The 27,583-nt window shown below is 49.8% G+C and overlaps 4 protein-coding genes across 5 annotated transcripts; 2 read left to right on the top strand and 2 right to left on the bottom strand.

The window, feature by feature from the left end:
* The first annotated feature begins 679 nt into the window (after nt 1-679).
* On the top strand, nt 680-10,744 carry VPS4A (vacuolar protein sorting 4 homolog A). The gene is made up of 11 exons (XM_035118122.2): nt 680-877; nt 3,927-4,038; nt 4,857-5,004; nt 5,650-5,711; nt 5,885-6,004; nt 6,090-6,246; nt 6,632-6,780; nt 6,904-6,985; nt 7,676-7,895; nt 8,721-8,861; nt 9,091-10,744. The coding sequence occupies exons 1-11, from the start codon at nt 857-859 to the stop codon at nt 9,190-9,192; spliced, it is 1,314 nt and encodes a 437-aa protein (XP_034974013.1). The 5' UTR covers nt 680-856; the 3' UTR covers nt 9,193-10,744.
* Nucleotides 10,745-10,802: 58 nt separating this feature from the next.
* Nucleotides 10,803-19,830, bottom strand: COG8 (component of oligomeric golgi complex 8). 2 transcript variants are annotated; one of them, XM_035118121.2, is made up of 6 exons: nt 19,387-19,830; nt 18,986-19,193; nt 17,196-18,032; nt 16,388-16,556; nt 15,887-16,087; nt 10,803-11,996 (listed from the first exon to the last, which is right to left on the bottom strand). In XM_035118121.2, the coding sequence occupies exons 1-6, from the start codon at nt 19,737-19,739 to the stop codon at nt 11,851-11,853; spliced, it is 1,914 nt and encodes a 637-aa protein (XP_034974012.2). In that variant the 5' UTR covers nt 19,740-19,830; the 3' UTR covers nt 10,803-11,850. The 2 variants fall into 2 exon arrangements, with proteins under 2 accessions (XP_034974012.2, XP_034974011.2); XM_035118120.2 differs by lacking the exon at nt 10,803-11,996 and having other exon boundaries at nt 15,564-16,087; nt 19,387-19,825.
* Nucleotides 19,831-19,986: 156 nt separating this feature from the next.
* Nucleotides 19,987-22,628, top strand: NIP7 (nucleolar pre-rRNA processing protein NIP7). The gene is made up of 5 exons (XM_035118124.2): nt 19,987-20,148; nt 20,816-20,902; nt 21,627-21,765; nt 21,987-22,127; nt 22,242-22,628. Exons 1-5 carry the CDS (start codon nt 20,093-20,095, stop codon nt 22,359-22,361), a joined length of 543 nt encoding a protein of 180 aa, XP_034974015.1. The 5' UTR covers nt 19,987-20,092; the 3' UTR covers nt 22,362-22,628.
* Nucleotides 22,629-22,933: 305 nt separating this feature from the next.
* TMED6 (transmembrane p24 trafficking protein 6) lies at nt 22,934-27,239 on the bottom strand. Its single transcript, XM_035118123.2, has 4 exons — nt 26,910-27,239; nt 24,825-24,951; nt 23,802-23,953; nt 22,934-23,447 (listed from the first exon to the last, which is right to left on the bottom strand). The coding sequence occupies exons 1-4, from the start codon at nt 27,222-27,224 to the stop codon at nt 23,214-23,216; spliced, it is 828 nt and encodes a 275-aa protein (XP_034974014.2). The 5' UTR covers nt 27,225-27,239; the 3' UTR covers nt 22,934-23,213.
* Nucleotides 27,240-27,583: the final 344 nt, after the last annotated feature.

Here is a 27,583-nt window from a genome sequence, read left to right as displayed (position 1 = left end):
AAGCAAAATAAAAAAAAATCCTTCAGTAGCACCTTAAAGACCAACTAAGTTTTTATTTTGGTATGAGCTTTCGTGTGCATGCACACTTAAGTATCTTAGGTATCTGAAGAAGTGTGCATGCACACGAAAGCTCATACCAAAATAAAAACTTAGTTGGTCTTGACAGTGGTTGTGAAATAGCAAGTTGTGCTACTGATGTTCAAGTATTTCAGCAGGAGAAAGTGGCTCTCAGATTAACATCCATCTACTGCTAGGCATTTGCCTGTAGGGAAAAGGGGAAAAAAAGAGTTGCAAAGCTCAATGACCAACAAGATGCCTTTAGGGGAAGCCCACAAAAAGCACCTGGGCACATAAGCACTTTCTGCACATGCAATTCCCAGCAACTGGTGTTTAGAAGCGTTTCCTGCTACGCTAAGCAAAAGGTCAGAAAAGGAGACTCCCGGCAAATTTGATAATGCAAATACAGCCATAACTCAGCCATCATTCAGCCCCTGAGGAGCGGGGAGCAAAGACAACCCGGAAGCCGAAGAGAAGAAGGGAGAGCCCGGGCGGCCTCCTGAGAAAGGGGTTCGTGGGAGGCGGCAAGGGCGGACCACCTCCGGGCTCTTCCTCACTCCCGCCCCCGAATGGCGTCGCGGTTCCTCGGGCCTCCCTTTCCCCTCCTCTCCGCCTCCGCCTCGCCTGCTGCTGTTCCCGGTGCGGCCTGCAGGCGGCAGCCCAGAAATCGGCCCGACTCTCCTCAGCGGGGCTCCCGGTGGCCGCCTCGTACCAGCCCGGAGGAGGGAACCAAAGCCCAGCAGCCTCGGCAGCCGCAGCAGCAACAGCCGCCGCCCCAGCCCCAGCGGGAGGAGATGCGATGACAACGTCCGCCCTGCAGGTACTGGCCGCGCCGAGCTGCCTCACGCTCCGCCCCGGCTTTGCGGCCTACGCCGAGCCCCGGCTTTGCGGCCTACCGGGGAGGGCCTTGAGGAGCGAGGAGGGGGCGCTCGCCCCGAGGGGTCCCCGCGGCAAAGCGGCCGAGGAAGCCGGGCTGAGGGGAAGCGGAGGGTCTTTTGGTCAGAAGCTCCGGACTCTTCCCCTGCCCCGCTCCCAAAATGGCCTCTGTTTTGGTAATAAGTGGAGGGGGGGACAACCCCGCTCGCTCCCCAAAAGATCTGATCCGTGGACATTGTTGCTCTCATCCACTCGGAGAGGGGAATAGAAGGGCAGGGTCGCTTGCTAATTAAATGTAATTAGTGGGCGGGGGAGGGAGGGAGAGAGAAGGGGCCTCCTGGACACCTGAGCAGGTGGGGAGGGAAGCCTAGATCCTACACCGTGGTGGGTCTTTTTTCCGGGGGCTGGGGAAACTGCCTTGGTTTGTAAGGAAGAGCGAGTTATTCAGAGGAGGCAAAGACCAGGAAAGGCACACAATGTTAGTCCTAGTTACAGGTAGGTAGCCGTGTTGGTCTGCCGTAGTCGGAACAAAAAAAAAAAATTCATTCCAGAAGCACCTTAGAGACCAACTAAGTTTGTCATTGGTATGACAAACTTAGTTGGTCTCTAAGGTGCTACTGGAAGGCATTTTTTTATTTTGTTTCAACGTTAGTGCTACTGAGAGTAGACCTGTTGGGCTTACTCAGCGCATATCATTTAGGCCCATTGATTTCAGTGGGTTTACTCTGAGTAGGCCTTGGGCGCAACCCATGTGTACATGCACATGCACAAGTCATTAAAATGATGCACACACTTCAGTGCCTATTTCCTTTACCTAAACTAATTGCCACCCCTCTGATCTATATGCTTTCTGTGTGTTTTTGTTATATAACCATTTATAGAAAGATAGTTGCCCTCTTTCAAAAGATGCATCACAAGTTGTATTTTCCAGGGCTAGAAAATCTCTGAAACCTTGAGTTTTGAAATGCACTCAGTCCTGAGCAGAGCTAGGGTTTTAGGTAGCGGGCAGGTGTTTCCAGGCTGGCCCTACTTTCTGTCAAGGGAAATCCTGCTGCCTTGTTCTGTAGGGAAGGTGCTTGGGCGCATATCTTCCTGGGAAGAACCTAAGGACCCAGAGGTATCAAACAGTATTATTAGGACATTCTGACCAAATTGGGAGAAGTGCTTCATCCAGGGTGTGGTTCGTAGCCCATTTGTGGGAGGTGAAACTGAAAGGAGCTCAGTGCCCTGTTTGGTTAGCTTATTCAGACATCAACTGGAGAAGTATCTGTAGTATACCCGGGGAGTCCTTAGGAACAGCCAGTTAGAAGCAGCACACAAGACTTTGTTGTCTTTTATGGCTTGGATGATTTTCTTTCCCAGGTGACATGTTCAGCAGGTGAGGTAACAGCCCACAAGGCCATCCCTGTGTGAGATTCATGCCTCACTCCCTCATAATACTGACATTGTGTAGTATGGTGGTTAGGGTGTTGGTCTAGGTCTAGGACCTGGGAGACCAGGGTTCTGCACTTGGCCATGAAGCTCACTGAGTGACCTTGGGCCAGTCACCAACTCTTAGCCTAGTCTACCTCACAGGGTTGTTGTGAGGATAAAATGGGCAAGGAGGGAATGTGTGTGCACCATCTTGGGGTCCTTGGAGGAAAAAGTGAGACATAGATGTAATAATAAATAAACAAACCCAGCACATTTCCTCTTTGCAGTGGGAAGGTGACTCTTTCAGCAGCTGCTTTTGGCCTGGGCAGTGCCAATTCCTGCCCAAACTCCTTTGGGGGTCAGCAGCAGGACTAGGCTATAAAACAGCACAGGAGACTGGTATTTTCCTTGTGACCTTTGCCCAGCTCAGCAGCATCTAGCACGCAGGCAACACCTTATACCACCTGCTGGCAGTTACAACTGTATAAAAAGCTGCTTCTTTGTGGTGGGATTTGGACTGGTTTAAATCCAGACAGCCCACCCTATTTGCTTGGTTCCTAAGGCCTGGCATCTTAATCAAACCCCTCTTCAAAGGCCCAGAGCCTCCACCTCTATCTCACTCAGTAACTGCTTGCTTTATGGTTCTCAGACTGGTTAGATCTCCGTGTGATTGATGGCAAAGTACTGCTCACCAGTTTGCAGGAACAATAAGCATGTGTAGAGGAAGGCACAGGGACGCAGGTGGCGCTGTGGGTTAAACCACAGAGCCTAGGGCTTGCTGATCAGAAGGTCAGCGGTTCAAATCCCTGTGACGGGGTGAGCTCCCGTTGCTTGGTCCCAGCTCCTGCCAACCTAGCAGTTCGAAAGCACGTCAAAGTGCAAGTAGATAAATAGGTACCGCTCCAAGCGGGAAGGTAAACGGCATTTCCGTGTGCTGCTCTGGTTTGCCAGAAGCGGCTTTGTCATGCTTGCCACATGACCTGGAAGCTGTACGCCGGCTCCCTCAGCCAATAACACGAGATGAGCGCTGCAACCCCAGAGTCGGTCACGACTGGACCTAATGATCAGGGGTACCTTTACCTTTAGAGCAGGGGTCAGCAAACTTTTTCAGCAGGGGGCCGGTCCACTGTCCCTCAGACCTTGTGGGGGGCCAGACTATATTTTTTTGGGGGGGAAATATGAATGAATTCCTATGCCCCACAAATAACCCAGAGATGCATTTTAAATAAAAGGACACATTCTACTCATATAAAAACATGCTGATTCCTGGGCCATCTGCGGGCCGGATTTAGAAGGTGATTGGGCCGCATCCGGCCCCCGGGCCTTAGTTCGGGGAGCCCTGCTTTAGAGGAAGGCACATGCTTTAAATTTCTAACTCTCCCACCTTAAACATTTACATAGGTACTTAGTCTTTGCCACACCATTTTCTCCTGTCTCTTGGTTACGCCTCAAGAAACATTTAAGAGTCTTAGGGGTTAGTACCAAACTTGGAGCCTCCTGGGATTCCCAGTGCTGTGAATTTTTCTAGCTGTGATTCTCATGTGCCATCATGAAACTTGAGCCAGGCATTTGCTTTCCAGAAAGCCATTGATTTGGTCACAAAAGCCACCGAGGAAGATAAAGCAAAGAACTATGAAGAGGCTCTGCGGCTCTACCAGCATGCAGTGGAGTACTTCCTTCACGCCATCAAGTGTGAGTCTGTCTTGGGGGTGGGAGGCTTAGTGGGAGCTTTTACGTGACACAGGGAAGGACCTTGCTCAGAGCAGCAGCTTCCTTTGCTTTGCTTGCTTTGTGGCTGTCAGGGGAGATCCAGGCTTGTTCAGTGCTCTGTGGTTGTAGCCCATTTGTTGGGTGATGACATCAGGGAATCTGCAGACAAAGTGGTGTGGAGAAAGTGGATAGAAGTAAGGTTTTCTCACTCTCTGTTAATGCTAGAGCTCAGGGATTGCTTCAGAGAAACTGATTGGCAGGAGAGGCAAAAGGAAGGACTTATTCATTTAGAGGTATAATCCATATTTAGAATTCCCTGCCATGGTTTAGTGATAGCCGCTGGTTTAGACAGTTTTAAATGAAAGTTACACAAAGCCACTGAGGATGAAAACGTGTCCAACAATGGCTGTCAGTAATTGTGATGATCCTGTAGAATCTCTAGCGACAGAAGCAGTATATGCTACTGAGTGCCAGTTCCTTGTGGGCAACAGTAGGCAAGGACTGCTTCCTTCCAGTCCTGCTTGTGGGCTTCGCAGAGGCAACTGGCTGGCCAGGATGTTGGACCATATGGACCTTTTCTTGGCATGGCCCAGTAGGGCTGTTCTTATGTCCTTAAAGTGCTCTGTGACATGCAGTCAGTAGCTGGTAGCTACTGTGAGCGTTTTGCATCTAGGATAAGTGAGCCTCCAAGCTGGTTGCCCCACCACTGAATTTGGAAAGTGCTGCTACAGGGACCTCTAGTAGGGTGGGGGCAGGCTGTCCATGGAAGCTCTTCCTTACTGCTGCCTGTTCCCCTGCAGATGATGCTCACAGTGACAAGGCCAAGGAAAGCATCAGGGCAAAATGTGCACAGTACCTGGACCGGGCTGAGAAGCTGAAGGATTATCTGCGGAACAAGGGCAAGCAGAGCAAAAAGCCTGTCAAAGAAGCCCAGAATGACAGCAAGGGGTATGGCTTAAAGGGTTGGCTTCTCAAAGTATGGTTGGTGTGTGTGGGGGGGGGGGGAGGGAGATTGGGTGAGGAAGTCATAGAGGCACTGTTAACCCAGCCTTGCTTTCTTTGCCGTTTGCTCTGTGTCTTTGTGTGTTTATGCACGTGCAGATAAGTTCGGCACAGTTAGGTTAGGAGTTAATACAAGAATAAATGACATCTCAGAGGGTGGGGAAGGGGAGTTTCAGTGTCCTGCCTTGCCCCAGAAGGTGGGAATGGGATCAGATAATCAACTAAGAGAAAATCTATCAAACGATTCTTTCCTTAATCTCAACAACCTCCTTTAGGTGATGTGGAACAACTCTGCTCTTGCTTGATCCCAGGCCCTGCTGGTAGCACTGTGGGTTGGGTTGCAGGTGACACTGATGTGTGGCTGGTCCTGTCTTGAGGGTGGAGAGAATATGGGGAGATTCTTTGATTTCATGTGTAGTTGAGGCCAGGTGTGTGATGGGAACTGAGAGAGACCAGATTCTCCGAGAAGGTGGTTCTGTGTTGCTCATCCTCCCCTCACGCAAACTTTGCAAATAAAGCATGAGTTGGGGAGTCTTCCTGCCCCTCATGGCACTGCCCACCCCATATCATTTGGTGCCTCTCTCCCTTCAGGAGTGACAGTGACAGTGAGGGCGACAATCCTGAGAAGAAGAAGTTGCAAGAGCAGCTGATGGGTAAGCCAGTTCTGAGCAGCCCTAGGTCCCTGTGCTTGTTGCTGGCTCCGTAAAGACAAGTGCAGCTTTCTGAAGGTGGGCTTGAGGTATCAGGAGGCTCTAATGCACCCCTCATTGGAAGGATGGGAGGGAGTCAAGTGGGCTCCATTGGGCAAACTGCTTTCCCCTTCCAGGTGCCATTGTGATGGAGAAGCCCAACGTGCGGTGGAATGACGTGGCTGGGCTGGAAGGAGCTAAAGAGGCTCTCAAGGAAGCGGTCATCTTGCCCATCAAATTCCCTCACTTATTCACAGGTGAGAATCTGGGCACCTCTGTCCCCCTGGACATGCTAAATGTTGCGAGGGGTGGATGAGTCCATCTCCTCTCTCTTTGCCCCAGGTAAGCGCACTCCATGGCGAGGGATCCTCCTCTTTGGCCCTCCTGGTACTGGGAAGTCTTACCTGGCCAAGGCTGTAGCAACTGAAGCAGGCAACTCCACCTTCTTCTCCATCTCCTCTTCAGACTTGATGTCCAAGTGGCTAGGGGAGAGTGAAAAGTGAGTGACAAAATCCATGGGGGAAGTGGGGGAGGGAGAGAACTATCTCACTTAGGAGAGTGGGGCTTGGTCTATTGAGTGGAATAGGATGTTCCTATTAGGATATGATGGGGGTGGCTAGTGCCCCACCCACCCAAGCTGAACTCCAGCTCACATAATCCTTGACCATTGGCTGCACCCCAAAGTATCTGGGGTGAGGAGACAGATAGAGGCGAGGCTAGAACTGTGCAAAATGGGTGTCCATGGAAGGCTTTAGATTTGCCGCATTTTGCCACAGTTGTTTGGACACAGGCTTTGTTTGTAGTCTTATTTTATGGTTCTGTCATATGTGCCGGTGGCCTCCAATGGTCCTTCCCTGAGCTTTCTGCTGTGCCTTTTCCCTTAGGTTGGTGAAGAACCTCTTTGAGCTGGCCAGGCAGCATAAGCCTTCCATCATCTTCATTGACGAAGTGGACTCTTTGTGCGGCTCTCGCAATGAGAATGAGAGTGAGGCAGCCCGCAGGATCAAGACAGAGTTCCTGGTACAAATGCAAGGTGGGTAGAGAGAGCGACAGGAGAGAGACTGCCCAAGAGGACCCTTTGCACTGGGGAGCAGCTGGTCTGCCTCTCTGCCTTCCCCAGTGTGGAGTGACGATTTGTGGCTTGCTTTCTTGACAGGCGTCGGGAATGACAATGATGGCACGTTGGTCTTGGGTGCTACCAACATCCCCTGGGTGCTGGATGCTGCCATTCGGCGAAGGTGGGTGATGCCGCAGATTTTTCTGGGGCTCCTGCTGCCCACATGGACAGTCTTGGAGCCTCCAAAACAGCAAGAGGTCTCGCTGCGCCCTGGTCTGAAGGGCTGTTTGCATTTTGTTGAGGAATACTTCTGTTTCATTAGTGGTAGTGTCTGCAGGGGCTTATAGCAGGACTAGAACCAGCAATATATTAAATTTTATTACATTTATATCCTGTCTTTCTTTGAAGGAATAAAGGGGGTGTTCGTGGTCTTCTCGCCCCCAGTTCCATCCCCACAGTGACCCTGTGAGGTTAGGCTGAGCAGATAGTGACTGGCCCAGAGAGCTTTATGACTGAGTACAGATCTGATCTCTGGGTCTCCTCAGACCACAACTGCATGCTGTCAGCAAAACATAACACAAATCTAAATAAACAAACAAACCACACATATTTAAAACAACATTTTAAAAAATCTGATCAAAGGGTGCTACTCTTCATCAAAAGTCTGTGCAAAATAGTAATGTTTTCAGCTGGCACAACATAGCCAATCAGTTTGGGGCTGGGAGGAGGCTGCCATACACCCCACCTCACCTCTCCACATGGTTGCATCCAAGCAGAATCTTCGTAGGTGTGGGAAGAAGGCAGGGGAAGCAGCGACTTCCCTCTCCCTTTGGGGTCGGACTGTCACATGTGCGCTTGCATTTGCACATAGGTTTGAGAAACGTATTTACATCCCGCTTCCCGAGGAGCCGGCCAGGGCTCAGATGTTTAAGTTGCACCTTGGCAACACGCCGCACAGCCTGACAGAAGCCAACATCCACGAATTAGCCCGGAAGACTGACGGCTATTCAGGGGCTGACATCAGCATCATTGTGCGCGATGCCCTCATGCAGCCTGTCCGCAAGGTGCAGTCGGCCACACACTTCAAAAAGGTGAGGGCGGCATTTCCTACAAGGGCTGTGCCAGGACAGGCTGGAAGGTAGATTTCCCTTGCTTGGCCCATCCTGTGGTTGCTTCAAGGCTTCTGCTGGGGAGTGAAGCAGCAGAAAATTCCACCTTCTCAGTGGAAGGTCATGTGACCCAGGCAGGGTCATGTGACATTGTTGTCTAGCCCTGGGCAGGCAGAGGCAGTTCCTTCCTGGTTCCTTTCCTACCTCGCCCAGTATCACAGCAGCTGCACTTGCCTCTCTGTATTTGTTCTTCCTTCACTTCTGTGTAAAAGGTAAAGATAAAGGGACCCCTGACCATTAGGTCCAGTCGTGGACGACTCTGGTTGCGGCACTCATCTCGCTTTATTGGCCGAGGGAGCTGGCGTACAGCTTCCTGGTGCTTATTATTTTACATGGACGTCCTGCTCTTGTTTTGGGGGAATGCTCAAACAGTTTTTGAGGAGCTTCCAGGCATTCCTTTGCTTTAATAATGTCACAGCAACTTTCATAAATATTTTTGAGTAGATTAAATTAAACCCTTTTGGTCAGATGAGACTTAATACATGGTGTTGGGGACGGGCATTGTGTTTCTCTTGACAAGTGTCCCTGCAGTATTCACATGTCTGTTGCTGGATGGATGGCCTACCTGTTCCTTCCAAATAGAGCTACTAGTGCACTTGCAAGGGGACTGACTCTTTGTTCCACCTGCTTCTGTCTTGCATTGCTACTATACCTGTCCTACCAGGACCTAAGAGTTTTGTGTTCAGCCTGCCCCCACTCCCCCCAGGAACCTGCCACATTAATGTGCTGTCTGGGTCCTTATTGCAGGTCCATGGACCATCCCGCACCAATCCTGGCACGGTGATAGATGATCTGTTAACCCCTTGTTCCCCGGGAGATCCTGGTGCTATTGAAATGACATGGATGGAGGTACCTGGGGACAAGCTTCTGGAGCCTATAGTCTGCATGGTGAGTGAGGTCCCCTGACTTTTTACTGCCTGGACCCTCTTCTTTCTGAGTCCTAGGCTTGTTCTCCTGTGTATTTGATACAAACTCTAATGTGCGCCAAACAGCTTTGGGTGGCAGTTGCAGGTTTGGAAATGCCCCTTCCAGATGACGATGAGGAGTTTCAGCTCCTAAAACCTTGACCCATATGCATGTATACCCCATCTCTGAATGTCCTATTCTCTTTTTGCAGTCAGACATGCTGCGCTCACTGGCCACCACCCGCCCCACCGTGAATACAGAGGATCTGCTAAAGGTGAAGAAGTTCACTGAAGACTTTGGCCAGGAGGGCTAACGCTGTGTCTCTGGGGAGCAGCGGTGATGGGGGGCATTTTACCACGGACGTGTGTGTAGACAAGGCCCTTTGTGCTGACAGTGGACTGTGCCAAGCAGAGGTTAGCATCCAGCTTACTACTGAATCTGTCTCTGCTTGGAGCACCCGTTTGGCTGGGGAAGGAAGAGGATGAGGTGACACGGCCTCCATTGCTACTCTGGGAGATGGACACAAAGGGGAGAAGGCTGAGCCCAGCCCGCTCTGGTTTTTCCCCATCCAGACACCCCTGCCTTCATGGTTGCTCTTTCATTCCCCCCCCCCTTTAACGCTGCTTGGCTTGTTTATATACAAATAAAAACAATCCGAAACTTCCACTATACCGCAACCCTTTTTTCCTGAGACCCCTTCCAGCTCCTGTGGAAGCAACACCTGGTGCCACCCCGAAGAGAAAACCGAACTGGCTTCACCTAAGGCCATTGCTTACTCCCTGAAATCTGAAATGCTGCACTTCCAAGCTTGAGCCGTACTTTGAAGAGTGTGACCTTCTTCTGGCTCAGCCAAAGTGGCAGGAAGCTCTCCCAGTGAGAAGTCCACTCCAAGGCTTAACTAATGCTCAGCTCTCTCCTGGAGTTGAGGTACTCATGTTGGAAGTGCTGTCCAAGAAGCTTACTTTGCCAAGGCCTGATCTGTTGCATGGCTTGAGGTACGGTATCTGAAAATGTGCTCTGCCCCACAGGATGCTGTGTGGTGCAGAATTTGTTGCCCTTCAGCTTTGTAGCGTTTTGCATGTGTGGCACAGAAAAAGCAGGGGAGCAGAGCAGAGATGAGGAGGGCTGCAGCTCCAAGCCCCTCAGCCTTATCCTGGCACTGTGGCTCAACCCAGCAAGCCTGCTGCTTCTCAGAAAGGGATGACGTCTTTGCTCTTCCAGCTGTGGCACAAGAGGTGACGTACTAAGGAATGCAAACTGGGCACCTGTCAGCACACAGATGCTGGCAAAGTCCTGCAAAGGAGATGGAGCTGCCTTTGCAGCAGCAACATGTAGGAGATCTGCCCACCATTACTCCCCCATGGCTCTTTTGCTCATGGTTGGGCCTCTGCTGGGGTGTCTCTGCTGCAATCTGGGGCTCTAGAGTGTGTTTTTTAAAAATCCATGCCATGGGGAGGCAAAGGACTCATTTATTCCACCCCATTGGCTCTAGGCAATGGCTCTTGTGCCACAAGTGGAGGAGGCTGACAATGCTCAAGCATAGGCTTCTACTCACAGCAGGGTTTTTGCTTCCCTGAAGGTAACTGCCGATTCCTAATTCAACAAATCCACCTTTCTCTGCCACTAAAGCTACTTTCCTGTGCTTTAGTCTTCTTGTCTTAGTACTACTGAGGAAGGCATGTAGGGGTGGGCGGGAGCTCTTGGTCTCTAGAAATTCAAGTGAATAGCTGTGAGAACCTCTTAACTGTCAAGGGGTTTAACGGCCTGTACACCCCCTGCCCCCCTTTTCTGTCACATGTACATAATTTTGAGTTGATTCCAGTGTGGGGAGGGGCAGTTTATGGAAGAATAAAGTGTTGAAAATAGTGTTTGGAACTATTTGTCTCTTATATATTCAGCTGGTTTTTTTCAAGCAACATACAATGGTACAATTTGTTTCACAGTTTCTCCACAGGAGATGAAGGAAAAGGTAGTCTCCTTTGTTCTGCTTAGTCTTATCTCCTTCCCACACCACAGATGTGATCCATATCCCTACAAGCTGAAGGCGCTAGAGCGTTGAGGGCAGCAGCTCTGTGTGCACAATTCAGCTAGCTAGGAGGGGGTTGTGGGTGCACTTAATCTGTAAATCTGTAAATCTCTTTACAGATTATGAGTTGATTGTTTAATTTCTATACTGCTTAATCTGTTAAAAATATCTGTAAGTGGTGTACAGAAGACTGAAGCAAGAACAGACAACTTAAAACATTACTAAAATACAGTTACATATTATGTTGTGAAGTAAAACATGGCGAGGTATTACAGGTGAAGAGGTGGTCAATGCCTTTTTATTGTGAATTGCTATGAAGTTTTAGTTGGTGTCTGTTGCTTTTAACAAGTGTTTGCCCACCTTCCCGCATGTTAGCCTACTTCACTAGTCAAGGTAGGAGTTGGAGAAGGCCATCTCACAGGATCAGCCTTGCTTTTTCTTATTGAATTTCCCCTCCCCCCCACATGAGCTGCTGGAGAGAGGCCCCATTAGTAGATGATCAAGTTGTTCAGGGTTGGTTTGGAGGGGCTCTGTTTGGAGCTTTCACTGGCTGAAATTGGACAAAGCCATTTTCCTTCAAGCTGCTATACAGTGCACTGGCCAAGAGAATGCCATGCAGTAGTTGAAAGATACTGGATTGCTACCCTTCTGCTTCTGCTTTCTTAGTATCCCCCGCCCCCTAAACTCCTGCAGCACCATGTGGGGTGGGAGAAGGGCATGCTTATGCCCAGCTTACCTGCCCAGCTTCCACTCCTCATGCCACAAATAGGGAAAGTAAAGAAGATGACAAACAGTAAAAATATCATTGAACCCCCCCCTCACCTTGGAAGTGCCCACCTTCTCTTTCTATTGTCCCTTTCACTGGTTTGGACATACAGTACTTACAAACAGCAGGCAGAGAAAAAGCGGTCTATCTCTACCCCCCCCCCCCGGCCCAGTCCTGCTTTACTCGTTTAGCTGTTCCCACTGCAGATTCGCAAAAGTCCTGCTGTTCATCTTGTCAATATACAACACACCCTGCATATGGTCCATCTCATGCTGGATGATACGGGCTGCCCAGCCACTTGCCGGCCAGCTAAACTGCTCCCCGACTTCATTCAGACCTGGGGAAAGGAAAAAGAGGAACTCCAGTGAGAAATGCAGCTCTGGGGTCCTGCCATGCCTTAATGACTCACTCCCCTTGAAGGAACATCTGACTGAACTTTCCCCAAGCTGTAGGCCCAGTGCAGGCTCCCTGCACCCAGAGAATATCTACCTGTCCCTGCTTTTTTGCTGGCACTTATTGAAACCAGCTGTGCCCCTCAGTCCTGTCAAAAATTAGAAGAGTGAGACTTATGAAATATTCCACAGCAGGACAGCGTAAGTAAGCAGGAGAAACTGATGCCCCTGATCCACCCACTCTCCCCATTCCGTTTTTCATACATAAAATGTCCCTTGCAACACCTCTTGTCCACAGTCACACCACATAACAGAAGAGCAACATGTGAGTGTGCTACTGATGAAATGCTTTGGCATTAAAACATGCGCATTTTGACAGGCAGTGTGGGAAAAAGAAGTTTGGTGTTTGTGCCACGAGTTTGTATTTAGCTATGTTCCCACAATTGGAATGCATAATGTAGATTACCCTTTGCATTAATAACACCCTGTAAGATCAACATAGAGCCAAGTTTGAACACCTGAGGCTCGCCACACACCTATACCAGCTCCAAAACTCACACCTCATCCAAGTGTGTTAAAGCTACAAGGAATAACATTGCCTGCTCACCAGAAACCGCCACGGCTTGGTATCTTGGGACGCAAGCAGAGAATCCACTGATGCTTTGACAGCCCTCAGGGAAAGAGACCAGTTGGGAGTCCAGCACCCTCATGGATGGATTCACTACCACACGCAGGGGGAAGGGGGCCATCTGGCAAGCCTGGCGCATACTGGGGGTGTGCTCATGAAAGAGCCTCTCGGGGAACTCCGCCACAAAGATCTGGAGTGGCACGCCCACTTGGGGAGCGCTGAGACCCACACATTGTTCTTTCCTCATCACGCGAACCAAAGTACGGATGAGGGTCTGCACCTCACCACTGGCAATCTGTGAGGGCTCCACGGGGGCAGCCAGGGAGCGCAGAATGGGGTCCCCCACCTGGCAGACGTGGCTGTAGGGTGGGGTGGGAGGTTTCAAGACTTTGCGCCGCAGATATTGCCAATAGGTGCGCTGCTTCTCTGCCGGAGAAAAACAAGTGCGGCTGCAACTTTTGCATGGTAAACGTGCCAGGAAAGCTCTGTTCCAGCGGAGGCTGTCCAGCATCCAGGCCAAGCCAGGCCTTAGCCTATATACTGCCATAATTGTGCTTCAGCCACAAAGCCATCTGCCCAAAGAACAAATAAAATAAAGATAAGATGAGAAAATAAAAATAATGCAAATACAACAGGTGCAAGCACTCCCAAGGGTTACTGCGGGAAAGTTTATAGAGTCAAAGGGTGGCCTAGCTAAAATCACTGGGAGAGGAAGGGCTGGAGGCTGAAGCTCAGGCAATGCAATTGCTTGGCTTTTACATGGTCCCAGGTTCAATACCCAGCAGTGTCTCCAAGTAAGGGCTGGAAGAGACACACAGAGACCTGATAGGAAACCCTGGAGAGCTACTGCCCATCAGCATAGCCAGTACTGAGCTAGATGGACCAAGGATCAGTCTACTCCTTATGGCATTTTCCTGTGTTCCTTCCTGTGACTCTACAGAGATGGAAAGAGCAGACGTCTCTACAAAAGCAAAACAAAAAGGTTCTAAGATTCTGCCAAAACTCTCAGCCCGCATTTGCAGCAGCAAAATTAGGAGGCGGAATGTTCTGCACCCCTTCCAATTAAGTTTTTTTGGATACCTCTCTTTGTTGTATATATTATCACCATCTATTAATTTCCCTCCAAGCAGCTCACATGGCTCCTTCCCACCGATATTTTAATTCTCCCAATAACCCGGTGAGGTAGGGATATGCTGCGGGAGAATGAAGGGTCCAAGGTCATCCGGTGAGCATCATGGGAATGAGCGGAGGACTTGAACTCAGCTCTCCCAATGCACTCTTGGTCAACAAAAGGCCAGAACTCTGCTGCTGGGCTTCTACTTGCAGGGAGGCTCGTTCTAATTTATTTTAACATCGAGGAAGGTTTCAAAATATGGGTCCCCGACCCGCAACCAGCACCTTACCTGACTCAAAGTCTCAAGTTTCAATTGGGCCGCTCACCTTCCTGTCTTGATAAGCCACGCGAAGTGAGGAAACCGGAAGTGCCCGTGGATGCTGGGAAATGTAGTTCTGAAAACAAAGAACGGCACCACCCGGTGGCAGGCGGCGTCCTTGTAGACGCTTCAGGCCAGCTTCTTCCATAAGAGGATGCAGTTGTGTCGCAAAGGGGAGAATAAGATCCCTCTTGAAGTGACAGGTTTTCCCCATATCATTGGGAGCGATGCAGCTGCCTCAGGCTCATCTGCTTCACCTCAGCCCGGCTGCTAAAGTCAACACCAGCAAGTTTTGGCCCTGAATGCTTGATGCATTTCTACACACATGCACCCCTCAACTATGGTATCTGCTAGAGGAAAAAATCTTTCCAACCTCTCTAGACAAAAATTGTTCTATCCTTTTCTATGCAGACTTAATCCAATTAAGACTACCTCACACTTACCTGCTATCTTTTTAGGACTCCTAGACACAGTCCACAGTCCACCCTTCTCTCCCTGCCTCCTGTCCACTTTGCTTAATATTCCCCCCCCCCAAAAAAGCATTCAAAATCTCACTCACTTGCTGTCCTGGGCCATTTTAACTTGCCCCAGTGATGGAGCTGTTGTTTTAAATTTGTTTATTTCTCATCTACTGAAGCTCAAACCAGGATCTAAACCAAGCATCCCCAAACTGCATCCCTCCCGATGTTTTGGCCTACAACTCCCATGATGCCTAGCTAACAGGACCAGTGGTCAGGGATGATGCGAATTGTAGTCCAAAACATCTGGAGGGCCGAAGTTTGGGGATGCCTGATCTAAACTTTTCTCCCTGTGGAATGCCCTCCCTTCAGATGTCAGAGATAAAGAACTACATAACTTTTAGAAGACATCTGAAGGCAGCCCTGTATCAGGAAGTTTTTAATGTTTGATGTTTTACTATGCTTTATATAGGCTGTAAGCTGCCCAGAGTGGCTGGGGAAACCCAGCCAGATGGGCAGTGTATAAATATTATTATTATTATTATTATTATTATTATTATTAAAACCTCACTTCTTGGATTTCAACTGCAGATGATCTTGGTGTTGGCTAGCAGGTTTCCTCTTCCAGTAGCACCAACTAAAGTAATTACCCTCTTCTGAAGGGACAGCTACAACCCAAAGCAGTTGGTAAGATGCACTGGGATTCCTGCACTCAGCAAGTTGGACTTACCAAAGAAGAAATTCATACCTAGTCTGAGACATCAAGGGAAAATTGGCAGAGACACATTTTATTCTTCAGCTTAAGGCATCAGGCAATTCCAGAGGAGAGGAAGATGAGGATGACACACGAGCATTTTTGGTGAATGGGGAGGCCTAGAAAAAACTGGTACTGACTGATACCTAAAGCAACTACCCTCAGGAGAGAAGATTCAGGGGCCCACTCTCTTCACAGTACAGCATACTGAGGTACAACACAGAGAACCAAACAAGTAATCAAGTTTATTCAAACCCTGATCCACCTTCACCAAAATTCCTTCCTCCCAGTGTCCACACCCAACTTCCTTCCCACCAGAGCAATGAAAGATCAACTCAGTTTGTCCTTGAAGTGCTGAAGTAGAACCCAAAAACCAAGAGCTGTGCCTGCCCATGGCAGGAATGAGTCCTCCTCAGTAAGGTTCAAGTATCATGGAACTCCGGAAAACAGGCAAAATCCAGTGAAAACTATTCTAGAGGAGCACTCAGCAGCAGAGCATCACCAGAAGCTGCACTGCTCTCTTCTGCTTCCAGAACAGGGACTGGGGCACTGGGATCTGCTTCCTGCTTGGCATCAGGGAGTTCCAAGTCCAATGGAGGAGGTGCTAGGCTTTCTTCAGTCAGCCTTTTCTCCTCAGACAAGGGATAGACAGTCTCTTTCTCTGGCAGGACTGAGGCCAGGAGCTCCTGAATCAGCTGCTCATCCACACAGCCAAGACTGCCATATTTGTGCAGCTGTGTTGGAGGAACACCTAGCAGTAAAAAAAGAAAATATATTTAAACGAGAAGTTAAAATATTACATCAACCCTAAGCTAGAGAACATTCCTTGTACTACTGCTAATTCTCTTCTTTCTCTCTCCCTTCCCCTGGCAGTAGCCTGAGCTGTTGAGCACCGATTTCAAAGACTTGCAAGCCTACAAGGACCACCACCAAGCAACCCCACCCCACCAATGTGCTGTTCACGAAGTCACAAGCAGAAGCCACTCATCCACCACAGGCCAGGGCTCAGCTGCAAGCTCCTTCCCCACCAAGAGGGTTCAAGCAGCCATACCCAAAGCCTGTGCAATTTGTGCTGGGGGGAAGAGGAGCTGCAGACAACGGTTGAGGTAGGGCACCAAGTCTTCCAGAAATGCCATGCAGAAGTGAATGAACAGTTCTTGCTCTCGGCTGCTGAAGGCCACAGCCTCTGCCCGGTGGAAAACCAGAATGACCTTGGTCACCTGTAAAGAGAAAAAGAGAAGCTAGAATTTCTTGGTTTGGTGTCCAAGTGAAAGGAAGGGACTACTGTACTACTCAGCATGCTAGCCTCATCAAAATAAAATAAAAGCCCAGCTAATCGGTCTGGGACACACCCAGAAGCTGAGTGACAAGATGTCACATACTACCTTATAGAGCAGGGACTGAGAACCTTTGATCTCTCAAGTGCCACAGCCTCCTGGCAGGCAATCCAGCAGGGGCCATGTGCTGACTATGGGTGGGGTTAGAGCAGGCTCAGAAGCAAAAACAGGTGAGGTCAACCACTTTCTCTCTCCTCTCTCTCTCTTCCAGCCCACCCAAAGCAGGGACTGATTGCTGTTGTCAGATGCCTGAACTGGTTGCTTGCAAAGGGCTTCTTGAAATAAGGCAGAGGCCCACCCCTGAACAAACAGACAGCAGCAACATGGGAGGGAACAGGCATAAACTCACAAACATGACCTGCCAAGTTGCTGAAAAGAACCTAGAAAAATCCAAGGAGTATGACTAAAGATAAGGCTGCAAGCAGCTAAAACTCTGCTACTAGCAAATTTCTGTCCTGTCACCTAGACATCTGGAGCATTTTTAATCCAGCCTCTTGGTGCACATGAGCAGCAGAGCCCCACCTGGCCAAGTGCATCCTCCAGGGTAGCTGCCACATCTGGGGCAAGAGCCACAGGGCAGCAGAGGCGCAGGTCATTGAAGGCTACCAGGATGTTGTTGAGGAAGCAGGCGAGTGGTGGGAAATCTAGCAGCACCATGGGGGGCTGCAGAGTGCCTGGCTGGGCAGAAGGAGCCACTGCTACAGGGATGGTGGTGCTGCTGCTGCTGCCCAAAGCAGCCGGCACAGAGATTAGCGTGTAGGAGTTCATCTCCTCCTGGAATTTGTTCACAGCTTCCTGCATGGCTCTCTTGAAGGTGACCAGTGCCACCCGCTGAAATATGGGGATGAGCAAGCCCCGGAAGTCTGCTCCAACACGGCTGAACGAGAGGCCAAAGTACATGCACTGGCCCAGCAGGGAGTCAAGGCGGCTGCCCACACCACGTTGCAAGTCATGCTCAAGCACCAGCAGGAACTGGGAGACCTTCTGCAGGACCCACCCATGGAAGATGGCACTTTCATTGAGGGTGTCCTGCCCAGGGGGAGGCACCAGCGGCTCCTCGTCAGCAAAAATGGCACGGTACTGCGTGACAATGTCAAAGAGGTGCACGCGGCAGGCCTCAATGGTCTTGGTAATATGCACATAGGGGTCGTCACCAGGAACAGCAGCAAGGATAGAACGTAGCCAGATGTCCCGTGCCTGCAGGAAAGTAATTCGTAGCTCAGCCTCAGTGAAGACATCCATGCAGCGAAGGTAGCCAATGATGCGCAAGCAGGCTGGCAGCTGAATGTTGGTGCGAAGCTGCTGGATCAGCTGTGTAAGCATGAGCTGTGTGGACTGGCGCACCTCTGCCACTATGCCCTGGGAAGGAGAAGAGAGACAAAATAAACTTTTGTTACCCATGCTACCCAAACCAAGCTGATCTCAATACTGTAGTCCTTATGGTCCATCCATGTGATCACTTATGAGAGAGTCTACACGTCAGTGGCAGATATACTTGCTTGATATACTAGATATACTCTGGCTTCCAGAGTAGACAATATTGGGCTTAGTGCAAAGTCAAACCTGGTATGAGGTAACTGCATTTTATAATGATGTGTACTTTTGGGAACTTTTAAAGAGGTATAACTTGCTGTCATTCTGAGTTCCTTTGGGAGGAAGAGTGGGATATAAACGTGGTAAATAAACAAAGTGTTGTGACCTTAAGAATGCATTCTTCTTTGCAGATGGAAGAAGGGCTTTACTGGGTCAGAACAGGGCCTGCTTCATCTCAGCTTTCTGTACAAGAATCCCTGCAACTAGCAAATTAGACATTAGCCAAGAGTCATTAGTCCAGTGATTAGTCTACCTTCTATCTATCCCTGCTTTACAGATTGCACTTAAGAGATCAATGGCTTGTACCCTGCTCTTGTTGAAAGTCAAAGAAGTAGATCCCTACAGAACATGCACAAACCCTGGCTGCAATAAGCACTTAGTCAAGAAGAAAAGTAACAAGAGAAGAAGCATCAGATCCAGAAATATTCTGGCTTCTACAAGCAAAACATGACAGCTCATGATGGTCCAGGATTGTGGGCCTCAGGTATCCTTAGGCAATCAAACAACCTGGATCAAACTTAGGAAACCAGCACAGAAGCCACCTCACCTCTGCCTCTGTGAGCCATGGCAGAGAAAACAAATGCAAAGGGTTGGAGAGGCCTTTCTTCGCTAAGCTTTTGCTCAGGTCCTGAAACTCTAGAAGCAAATGGCTGGGACCTATTATCACCGTATGGCTTAAGGCAGCACTGGCACCTGCCAGGCTCAGAACATGTCTGCACCTGGATGACAGGGATGGTGGCATGCTTCTTCTCCAGGCGGCGGACGTAGGACACCAGCTCCAGGGCCTCCTCGTAGTAACTGTTGCGGACGCAGGTGTCCATCAGCTGGGGGATCTCCAGCACTTCCAGGATCTCTGTGTGGAGGTTCAGGGTCAGGCTGTTCATACGGCGGTTCTGGGCGATCTGTTCAGCCTCCTGCATGAAGTTCCTGGAGGCAGGAGCAAAAGAAGAAGAAAGCAGGTTAGGCTAGGAAAAGCAAAAGGGGAAGCCAGCCAGCCCCCTCTAACCCACCCATTCCAATAGCAGTGAGTTCCATAAGTTAACGGTGGGGCGCCCCAGGATTATTCCTGCCCCCAAAGCGAGTGTGGCGGCAGCCTTGGCCTCCACCTCCTCCTGCTCACCGGCAAGCCTCGGAGAAGGGTGGGAGGCGGCCCAAGAGGCGGTCGAGGCCCTGCTCGATGCCACCGAAGCCCCGACGCGTCTCAGCGGTGCATTCCGCGGAGCGGATGAAGGTCTTGTAGTGGGCGAAGGCCAAGGCCCGTGTCTGCGCCCCGAGCTGGGCTCGCTCCTCCGCCAACCGGCCGGGTTCCCTCCGCAAGGCCTCCAGGCCCAGCCCCGCCAGCGCCGCCAGGTAGGTCGCCAGCTCCGCGTCCCCCGCCGCCAGGGGCGGAGGCAGCGGCGAGGTCGCCCCGCGGAACAGCCATGCCAACAGGCTCGCCTCCTCTAGGTCCGCCGAAGGCTCCGGGGCTGCCATCGGGCCTCCCTCGACGTGGACCAGGAAGTGATCGCTATGGCAACCGGGAGGCCGCGCTAGCCAGAGGCGGAGGCTAGTCCTCCGTGGCAGATCCGGGTGCCGCTCTGCCCGAAACCTCTGTGTTCGTATGACGTAACCGGGAGGTCACGCAACGACGCTCCGACATGAAGATCACTTGCACTCTATTGTGACCATAGACATATTTCTGGTGTGTCGGCCTAGAGGGGGAAGAGCCTATGAGTGTAGGAGACCCGAACTTAGTTTGATGTTGCAACTTCCGCTTCGCGTCTTTGACCCGAGGCTTCCCTGAATTGGAACCACGCGGTCCTCCGGCGTCTGTCTCGGGAGGTGCGATGCGGCCCCTCACGGAGGAAGAAACGCGCGCGCTCTTCGAGAAGCTCTCCAAATAGTAAGCGGGGTGGCGGCGGCGGCACTTGTGTTCTAGTGGGTTCATTAGGCTTTGTGATTAACCCATGGAACTCACTCACACAAGATAGCCGGATTCTCACCCAATGGACTTCCAGAGGGAATTAGAGAAATCAGTGGAGGAGAGGAAGTCTGTCTCTTGCTGTTGGCCCAGAAAATAAAATGGAAGCGCAAAGATACCGCAAAGGTCCTCTAGCCTACTCCAATGGATGTGGATAATCACAACATTACAGGCAGGCAGCAACCCTTGCTCTGCTGCGGGGAAGGGGGCACCCACCTTCCCAGACAGACTGTACCAGTGTGGAATAGCTCTTCTTAATCTCCTTGCCACGTAAAAACCACTAGCTGGGAGACAACAGCAGGAGAACTAGATGGGTCTTGTTTTTAATGCAGAAAAATAATTACAGGGGTTATAGGGAAGTCAGTACAATAGTTTAAAATTGAAGTCTTCGTATACAGAGGCAGTATGTCTTAGAAATGACTGCTGTTCTCCACCCGTTTGCCGGCTCCCTGCAGGCATTTGACTTGCTTTTGCCATGAGGAGGAGGCTGAACTAATTGGGCCTTTGGTCAAATCTAGCATAAGAGGGCTGTTCTCATGTTTTGTGGGGACTGGCTGACAGTGTGTGTCTTTGTTCCAACCTTTTAAAGTATTGGTGAGAACATCCAGCTCCTGGTTGACCGGCCAGATGGTGCCTACTGCTTCCGCCTGCACAAGGACCGTGTCTATTACCTCAGGTGAGGAGGCCCTACATTCACCCTGGGGCATGTTATTAATGTTAACACCTTCATCCATAACACGGATCTTTGAACATGTGTAAGGCTCCCTTCCTCTTCTAGAATGTATCCACGTCTCTGTGGGTGGGGAGAAGAGTAGAGGCATCTATGGGGGAAAGTGCTTGTTTTCTTTTGTAAGATGCTGCTTGTTCTCACTACAGAGCTGCAAGGTGCTGGGAAAGAGATCTTGCTTCCCTTGTGTTTTTAGCAGCAGAAGAGCATGTAAAAGGAGCAGAACTGAACTAAGGGAAGCTGTACTCATGGACTGTCTTTCATATGCAAATGAAGGACAGAGAGGAGGGACTTGGTCTCATAATTTAACTCTGAGCTCCTGTCTTGTCTGATCCAGCTTTTGGCACATTTTATTACTTCCAGTGCAAGTGCAACACATTGTATTTGGGCACCAGGAGTGGCTATAAGGTCTTGCTTGTTTTAGGGTTGCTTGGATTAAATTCCAAAACTTGCCTTTCCATCATCTCAGTATCCCTGATTTGGTTTAGGTACCTTAAAGCTTCCAATCTCCCCTGTGGAAGCATATGACCAAAAAGCCACAATACTGGCTGCAGGTACTTGGAGTGTGCCTCAGGCCACAGCATGGTTCAGTGATGCTCTGATTATGACTTCGGAGCTTCTGAATCTGGTGAGACTGAGTCCCAATGATAAGTCTTTGCTTTCTGTTTCTTAGTGAGAAGATTCTGAAGCTTGCTACAAACATCCCACGGGAGAATCTGGTATCTCTCGGCACCTGCTTTGGAAAGTTCACCAAGAGCCAGAAGTTCCGACTCCACATCACTGCCCTGGATTACCTTGCTCCCTATGCCAAGGTAAAGATGGCACAGAGGAACATTGATTTGACGGGCACTATCCTACCAAAAATGTCAAAACACCTGTAGTGCTGTGTGGGGTGGGGACCTGCTAGCTGTTTCTTGGGAAGGAGGGTATTGTTTTTGATTGTGCTAATATAAGGACAGCACAGAAAGGGAACCCGTGGAGTGGTACATTTAATCCAACTCAAAGAGGATATCTCTCATTTTTTCTCATGCAGTACAAAGTGTGGGTGAAGCCTGGGGCAGAGCAGTCCTTCCTTTATGGGAACCACATACTGAAGTCTGGCTTGGGGCGCATCACAGAGAGCACTGCCCAGTACCAGGGTGTGGTGGTGTATTCCATGGCTGACGTCCCCCTGGTGAGTGACATATAGTGGGTGGGTGGGATGGTTGGACCTGAGTGAATTTGAAGTTAAGACAATGCCCCCCCCCCAAGGTCTTAATGCCTGCCTTGTTCCAATTGACTTTCTTAGGGCTTTGGAGTGGCAGCCAAGTCCACGCAGGAGTGCCGTAAAGTGGACCCCATGGCGATCGTGGTTTTTCACCAAGCGGATATTGGAGAATACATACGGCACGAAGAGACGCTGACATAAATGGCAGGGCAGAAAGCCCCAAAGACTGACTTTCCCACCCTCCTCAGATAGAAGCTGCAGGCTTTCAACCAGCCTGTGCCCCTTTTCATGCAGACTGTGGAAGGTGCAACTGTAGGTTGTTAAACTGCCAGCAAAATATCTGTCTCCTGATGACCACAGTGAGACTAGACAAGTCACAAAACTTTGGGATGTAGCTGCAGGCCTGGCAGTTCTAGGGACAGAGCTACAATTCTGAAACAGTAAAGCTATTTCATTTTTCTCCTTTCATTATCTTGATTCATCTGATGTTCAGGGAACTGATTGCATTACAGCCTCTTTTATTTTGCCCTGGGCTTGGGCTAGGGAACCAGAGGTGTTTCACAAAGCCATGGAGAACCAAAAGCTTAGAAGTTCTCTTTTCCTACCTGCTGCAGCTGCCTTTGCTTCCAAGCTGGCTGCCTCTAAAGGAAGAGGAAGGAATCTTGTGTTTGGTGGTGGAGGAGATTGTGTGTGTCTGCATGCGCACCCCCATTTACTAACTATGCCCTTAATGTACCTCTTGGATCAATGTAAAAAATCTCACATACCTATGCTGTGGTTGCAGCAGGACTCCTGCATTTTGAGTCATGTTTATTTTAACTTGTGGCAGTTTCATTTCAAGTCAACCAACCCCCTCTGGCTCCTCTGGAAGAATACTTGGATTTTTCAGCCAACACCCCTCCCCCCACCAAAAATGAAGCCACACCAGCAGGTGGACATGCCCTTGCTCTCCTTTGCTGCTTGCAGGTATTTAGTGAGTCGGGTGTTAAGAGGGTGGCAAGGAGAGAGCAGTTTGGCTTTTCAGCCAGGCATAAATAGCCTTCTGAAGCAGCCTCAGCACCGTGGCTTGTTGGTGACTGTGGTGGGCTGCGTGGTGAAGAGGCGCTTGAGGAAGTAGAGTTGCAGGACACCAGAGAGAACAATGGCCAGGCTCTGGGCCGCTGACCACCAGTTCACGTAGTTGTAATTGGACTGCAGAAGGAAGTAGTCTGAGGTGCTCTTCATCCGACTAAAAGTGTAGTGGCGCCACATTTGGAAGATGCTGTTCAGCAGTTTTTTGGTACTCTCCTGTTAACAAAAGAGTGGAGCAGGGAAAGCTCTTCAGTCCCAGATGTCTGTCCTTGTCCCTGCTGTGGCTTTGCACAGATACTTCACTTAGGCTACAGATTGCTGCTCCTGGCAACCAGCTGTCTGGCCAACCATGGGGAGCTTTTTCCTTCACAGCCTGAAAGGAAAGGATGCCTGTCCTTCTCCCTAACAGCTGTCAGACTCAGGTGGGTAAAATAAAAAATAAAAAATCCAGGCTGCATCAAGCATGAAGGGGATCATATCTGTCCCATTTCCCCCCAGCCCCGGAGGTTCCAACTAGCTCCCAGCTTTATCACTGCTACCTTACTTATTTTTAGTTCTTTAATAAGTTACCTCAATTGCATCCAGTGTGTCGTTAAGTCTTTTCCTCTCAGCTTCATGTGGAGTTTGTAGATCAAAGCCCTCATAGAAGACCCCAAAGTTGAGGTAGACCTGCACGGAGCCAAAGTGGTTGTACCGATTGCTCAGACAGAGCTGATAGAAGCCTGCAAGAAAGAGTTCAACGTGTGCCAGGCGGACCAGCAGCTTTTAAGGCCTTCTGGTGTTGGGTGTGAGCAACACAATTTGAATTCAGGCCTGTAAGAGAGAGACGGAACGTGCCCCTCTCTTGAGAAGATAGCCTACATTTTAAAAGGGGTACCTGTGTCATTTAAATATAGCTTGCTTGGCCCTTGTATACAATAATCCAATTAGAGCCAAAGTTTTTCTGGGAATCCCTGGTTATTGTCCATCCCTCTAGAAAGAAAACCTAAATGGAGGAGTAAAAGATGGGGTGGCAGGCAGCAAGGGAGATTATGCTCGTGCCCATCTAACCAATCTGCTTTCAACTTCCTTTTGGGGGAATAAAAAAGTGGTTCAGAGGGAGTGAGCCTGTCATTCCTAGAGTGCTTTCTGAAAATCATTCATAGTTACTAGCCTCATATATTTGGGGAGGGTGGTAGGTGTGTCTCAGATAATATAAGAAGCTGCCTTAAACCAAATCAGACCTTTGGATCACCTAGCTTAGCATTGTCTAAACTTTCAGGCAATGGCTCTCCCAAGATTTCAGACATTCCCTGTCTTGCCTAGACATAGTTGGAATTGAATCTGGGGTCTTCAAATCTTATGCTCTCCTGCTGAGCCATAGGCCCAGAGATTTTTCCTCCTGTGAGGTTTATAACTAAATGGGTTTTCCATTTCAGAACCCAGCCTTTGAGCACCCAGTTCAAGGTGGCTTTATGGGAGGAGAGTCCACAATGGGGGACGTGCTCGCTGCATGTTCAGGATCACCTATTTTGCTTGGAGGCTGCACCTGAGCCAGTTCTGGGAGTTTAGAAAGCACTCTTGATATGGCTGTGTGTACAGAGAGGGAAGCACCTGTTTCCTTGGTTTGGAAGTTGATCTGTCCCCGTATATCCTGGGAGGTGCCAAGGTGGAGCCCATTGGGGTCATTTGCGGTTGCCAGGATGTGTTGGTCATGTCCGAGACCTGAAGACCACTGCACCTGAAACCAAGATAGAATAGGGATAGGACAGGACAGGACAAGAAATAGGATGGCATTGGTAATGCTATTACCATGTTACCTGCCACTTCCTTGTTTCTGGTTTCTTAGATGCAAGAGCAGATCTGTGCAAGTATTCAGCTACAGAAGGCAAATGGAGCTGCTATTTCCATATTGGAAGGCATGATGTACCTATCAGTTATGCTGCTGGTACATACGTACGTACGTACACACACACACGGCAAGGAGAGTTCTCGCAAAAGCAGGAAATTCATGAGAGAGTATGCACAAAAGATTCAGACAAAACAGTTTAGTCATTGTACTTTCAAAGCAACAGGTTACATGCTGATTATGTGTCTTCTCCACAAACCTCTGCAGGCAGATATGAGACAGGAATTGCAGGTGGCACTGTGGTCTAAACCACTGAGCCTAGGGCTTGCCGATCGGAAGGTCGGTGGTTCGAATCCCCGCAACGGGGTAAGCTCCCATTGTTCGGTCCCTGCTCCTGCCAACCTAGCAGTTCGAAAGCACGTCAAAGTGCAAGTAGATAAATAGGTACCACTCTGGCGGGAAGGTAAACAGTGTTTCTGTGCGCTGCTCTGGTTCTCCAGAAGCAGCTTAGTCATGCTGGCCACATGACCTGGAAGCTGTACGCCGGCTCCCTCAGCCAGTAAAGCAAGGTGAGCGCTGCAACCCCAGAGTCTGTCACGACTGGGCCCTTTACCTTTGCCAAGTTTCCAGTGCACTTAGTGTAGGAGTGGGCAACTAGCAAATTGACCTGCCACCACCAGCCAGCCCACTTCATGTTGGTAGCCCTTAATCCCTGATTTGGTGGGTGGCAAATATATGCGAGTGCCTTACCCTCCCACTTTCAGGGTTGGATGCCTCCCCAAGAACTGTGCCTGGAGGAAGCTGAGCTATTTCCTTGAAACTGGCCCATACAATAACCCCACATTTTTGTTCTAGACCCTTACTAAGAAACAAAAAAATTCTTCCTTCCAATCTCAACTAGAATCAACCAGTCACGGTGCCAGCTGAATCACCCTCCTGATTCCAGCTCCTGCGTCATGACTAGATTGACAGCATGGTCATGGTTTTGTTCCCCTTCAGAACAATCCAGTTTACCAAGAGGAAAGTGGAGCTGAATGTTTCTGTCTTGAGGCCAAGTGCCATGACAGGAGACTGCCAAGGTGCTTGAGGCTGGATTGTCAAGGCAGTTTAGAAGTAAAGAGTTTAAGAAGCTGGAAGGCTCCAGTTTTATAGCTGGCACCTAAAGGGAGGCCTTTGGCAGAGACCTCAGCATTGGCAAACCCAAGAGTGAGAGAAGGTTCCTTTCAGGGAGTCACTAAATCATCTTTATGGATAAATGGCATGGCACTTCTGGAAAATCCTGAATCTAAAAAACACACTCAGCAATGCCACCAGCCTTCCTCGCCCATGTAACCCTTGTGCTTTCCATATGTTTTGGATCACAATGCCCTTCAGCCCTTCCAGCATGCAGGCTAGGGCTAGGTATTCTCAACTGGGCAAGATAGTTAAATCTGACCAAGTTCTTTAAGGTGCAATGAAAGAATCTGGCTTGACTATTGATACTTTAGGGGTTCATGACAACCAATAAGATAATGCAAGATTCCCACAGTTTGCGTTCTGGGGGATGCTGGTTACAAACATAGGAAGTTGCCTTATGCTAAATTGGACCATAGGTCCAAACTAGCTGCTTGTTCCCTCAGTTTGACAGACAGTGGCTCTCCAGGGCTTCAGCCAGGGAAAGTTTTTCAGCCCTCCCTTAAAATGTCAGGGGTGGAAGCTGAGAACTATATGCAAAGCAGATGCTCTACCCCGCGCTAAATCCCTTTCCCTGGTTCTGCTGCTACTAGAGAATCTGGCTGCTCATTACTGTCCCCCCTTGACCACAGCACAACCCTTGTATTTTGTGGAACACCCCCTCCACCGGCACCCACCTGATAGCTAAAGTAGAAAAAGCCGCTCTGATGGGCAAATTGCCAGAAGCACTCTATGCTGCCTGCAGGGATGACAATGCCAAAGTTGTACTGGTCTGCCCCACGGAAAAGAGGCTGGTCGCTGGAACCACTCAGAGGTTCAGACTTGCGGGCTTGGGCAAGTTCCAGCCCCCCCACCAACAAGCCCACCATTGCAGCCACAGGTAACACTGCAAGCATCTTGCCGCAGGGAAGGTAGCTGAGCTTGGTTGGAGGCAAGTGCCAGAGCTGGAGTCCAGCATGCTGGCAGCTGGTAATCATTAACTCCACCCTCATGCCCTGTGTTTGTGCAGCTTGTGCCTTAAGGACACGCGGAGTGAGCTCAGTGGAAAGCAGTTCCTCCCCCTACCTGCTGATTGCCAGACTTCTTGGACTGCAATTCCCATCAGCCCTAGTCTCAGATGGTTGTGCTGATGTAACCTGTAGTCCAAGAGAACTGGAGGCTAGGGGAGGCAGTGGTAAAGTGTTCCTTCAAGCACAAGCCTCTTGCAGCAGATGAGCAGCAGAGCACTAGGCCCTGTACAGGGGAGGCAGCCGAGGGGCAGACAGAACATTGATTCCTCACCTTTCCTCCTAAGATCTCCAGGGGGCATACCTGGTTACTCCAACACCATCTTTTTCATAACCACCACCCT

The sequence above is a fragment of the Zootoca vivipara genome, chromosome 6 (assembly GCF_963506605.1).
Source record: "Zootoca vivipara chromosome 6, rZooViv1.1, whole genome shotgun sequence".
In the NCBI taxonomy this organism is placed as follows: Eukaryota; Metazoa; Chordata; class Lepidosauria; order Squamata; family Lacertidae; genus Zootoca; species Zootoca vivipara.
The sequence above is the reverse complement of the archived record's forward strand: the minus strand, read 5'-3'. Positions and strand labels throughout refer to the sequence as shown.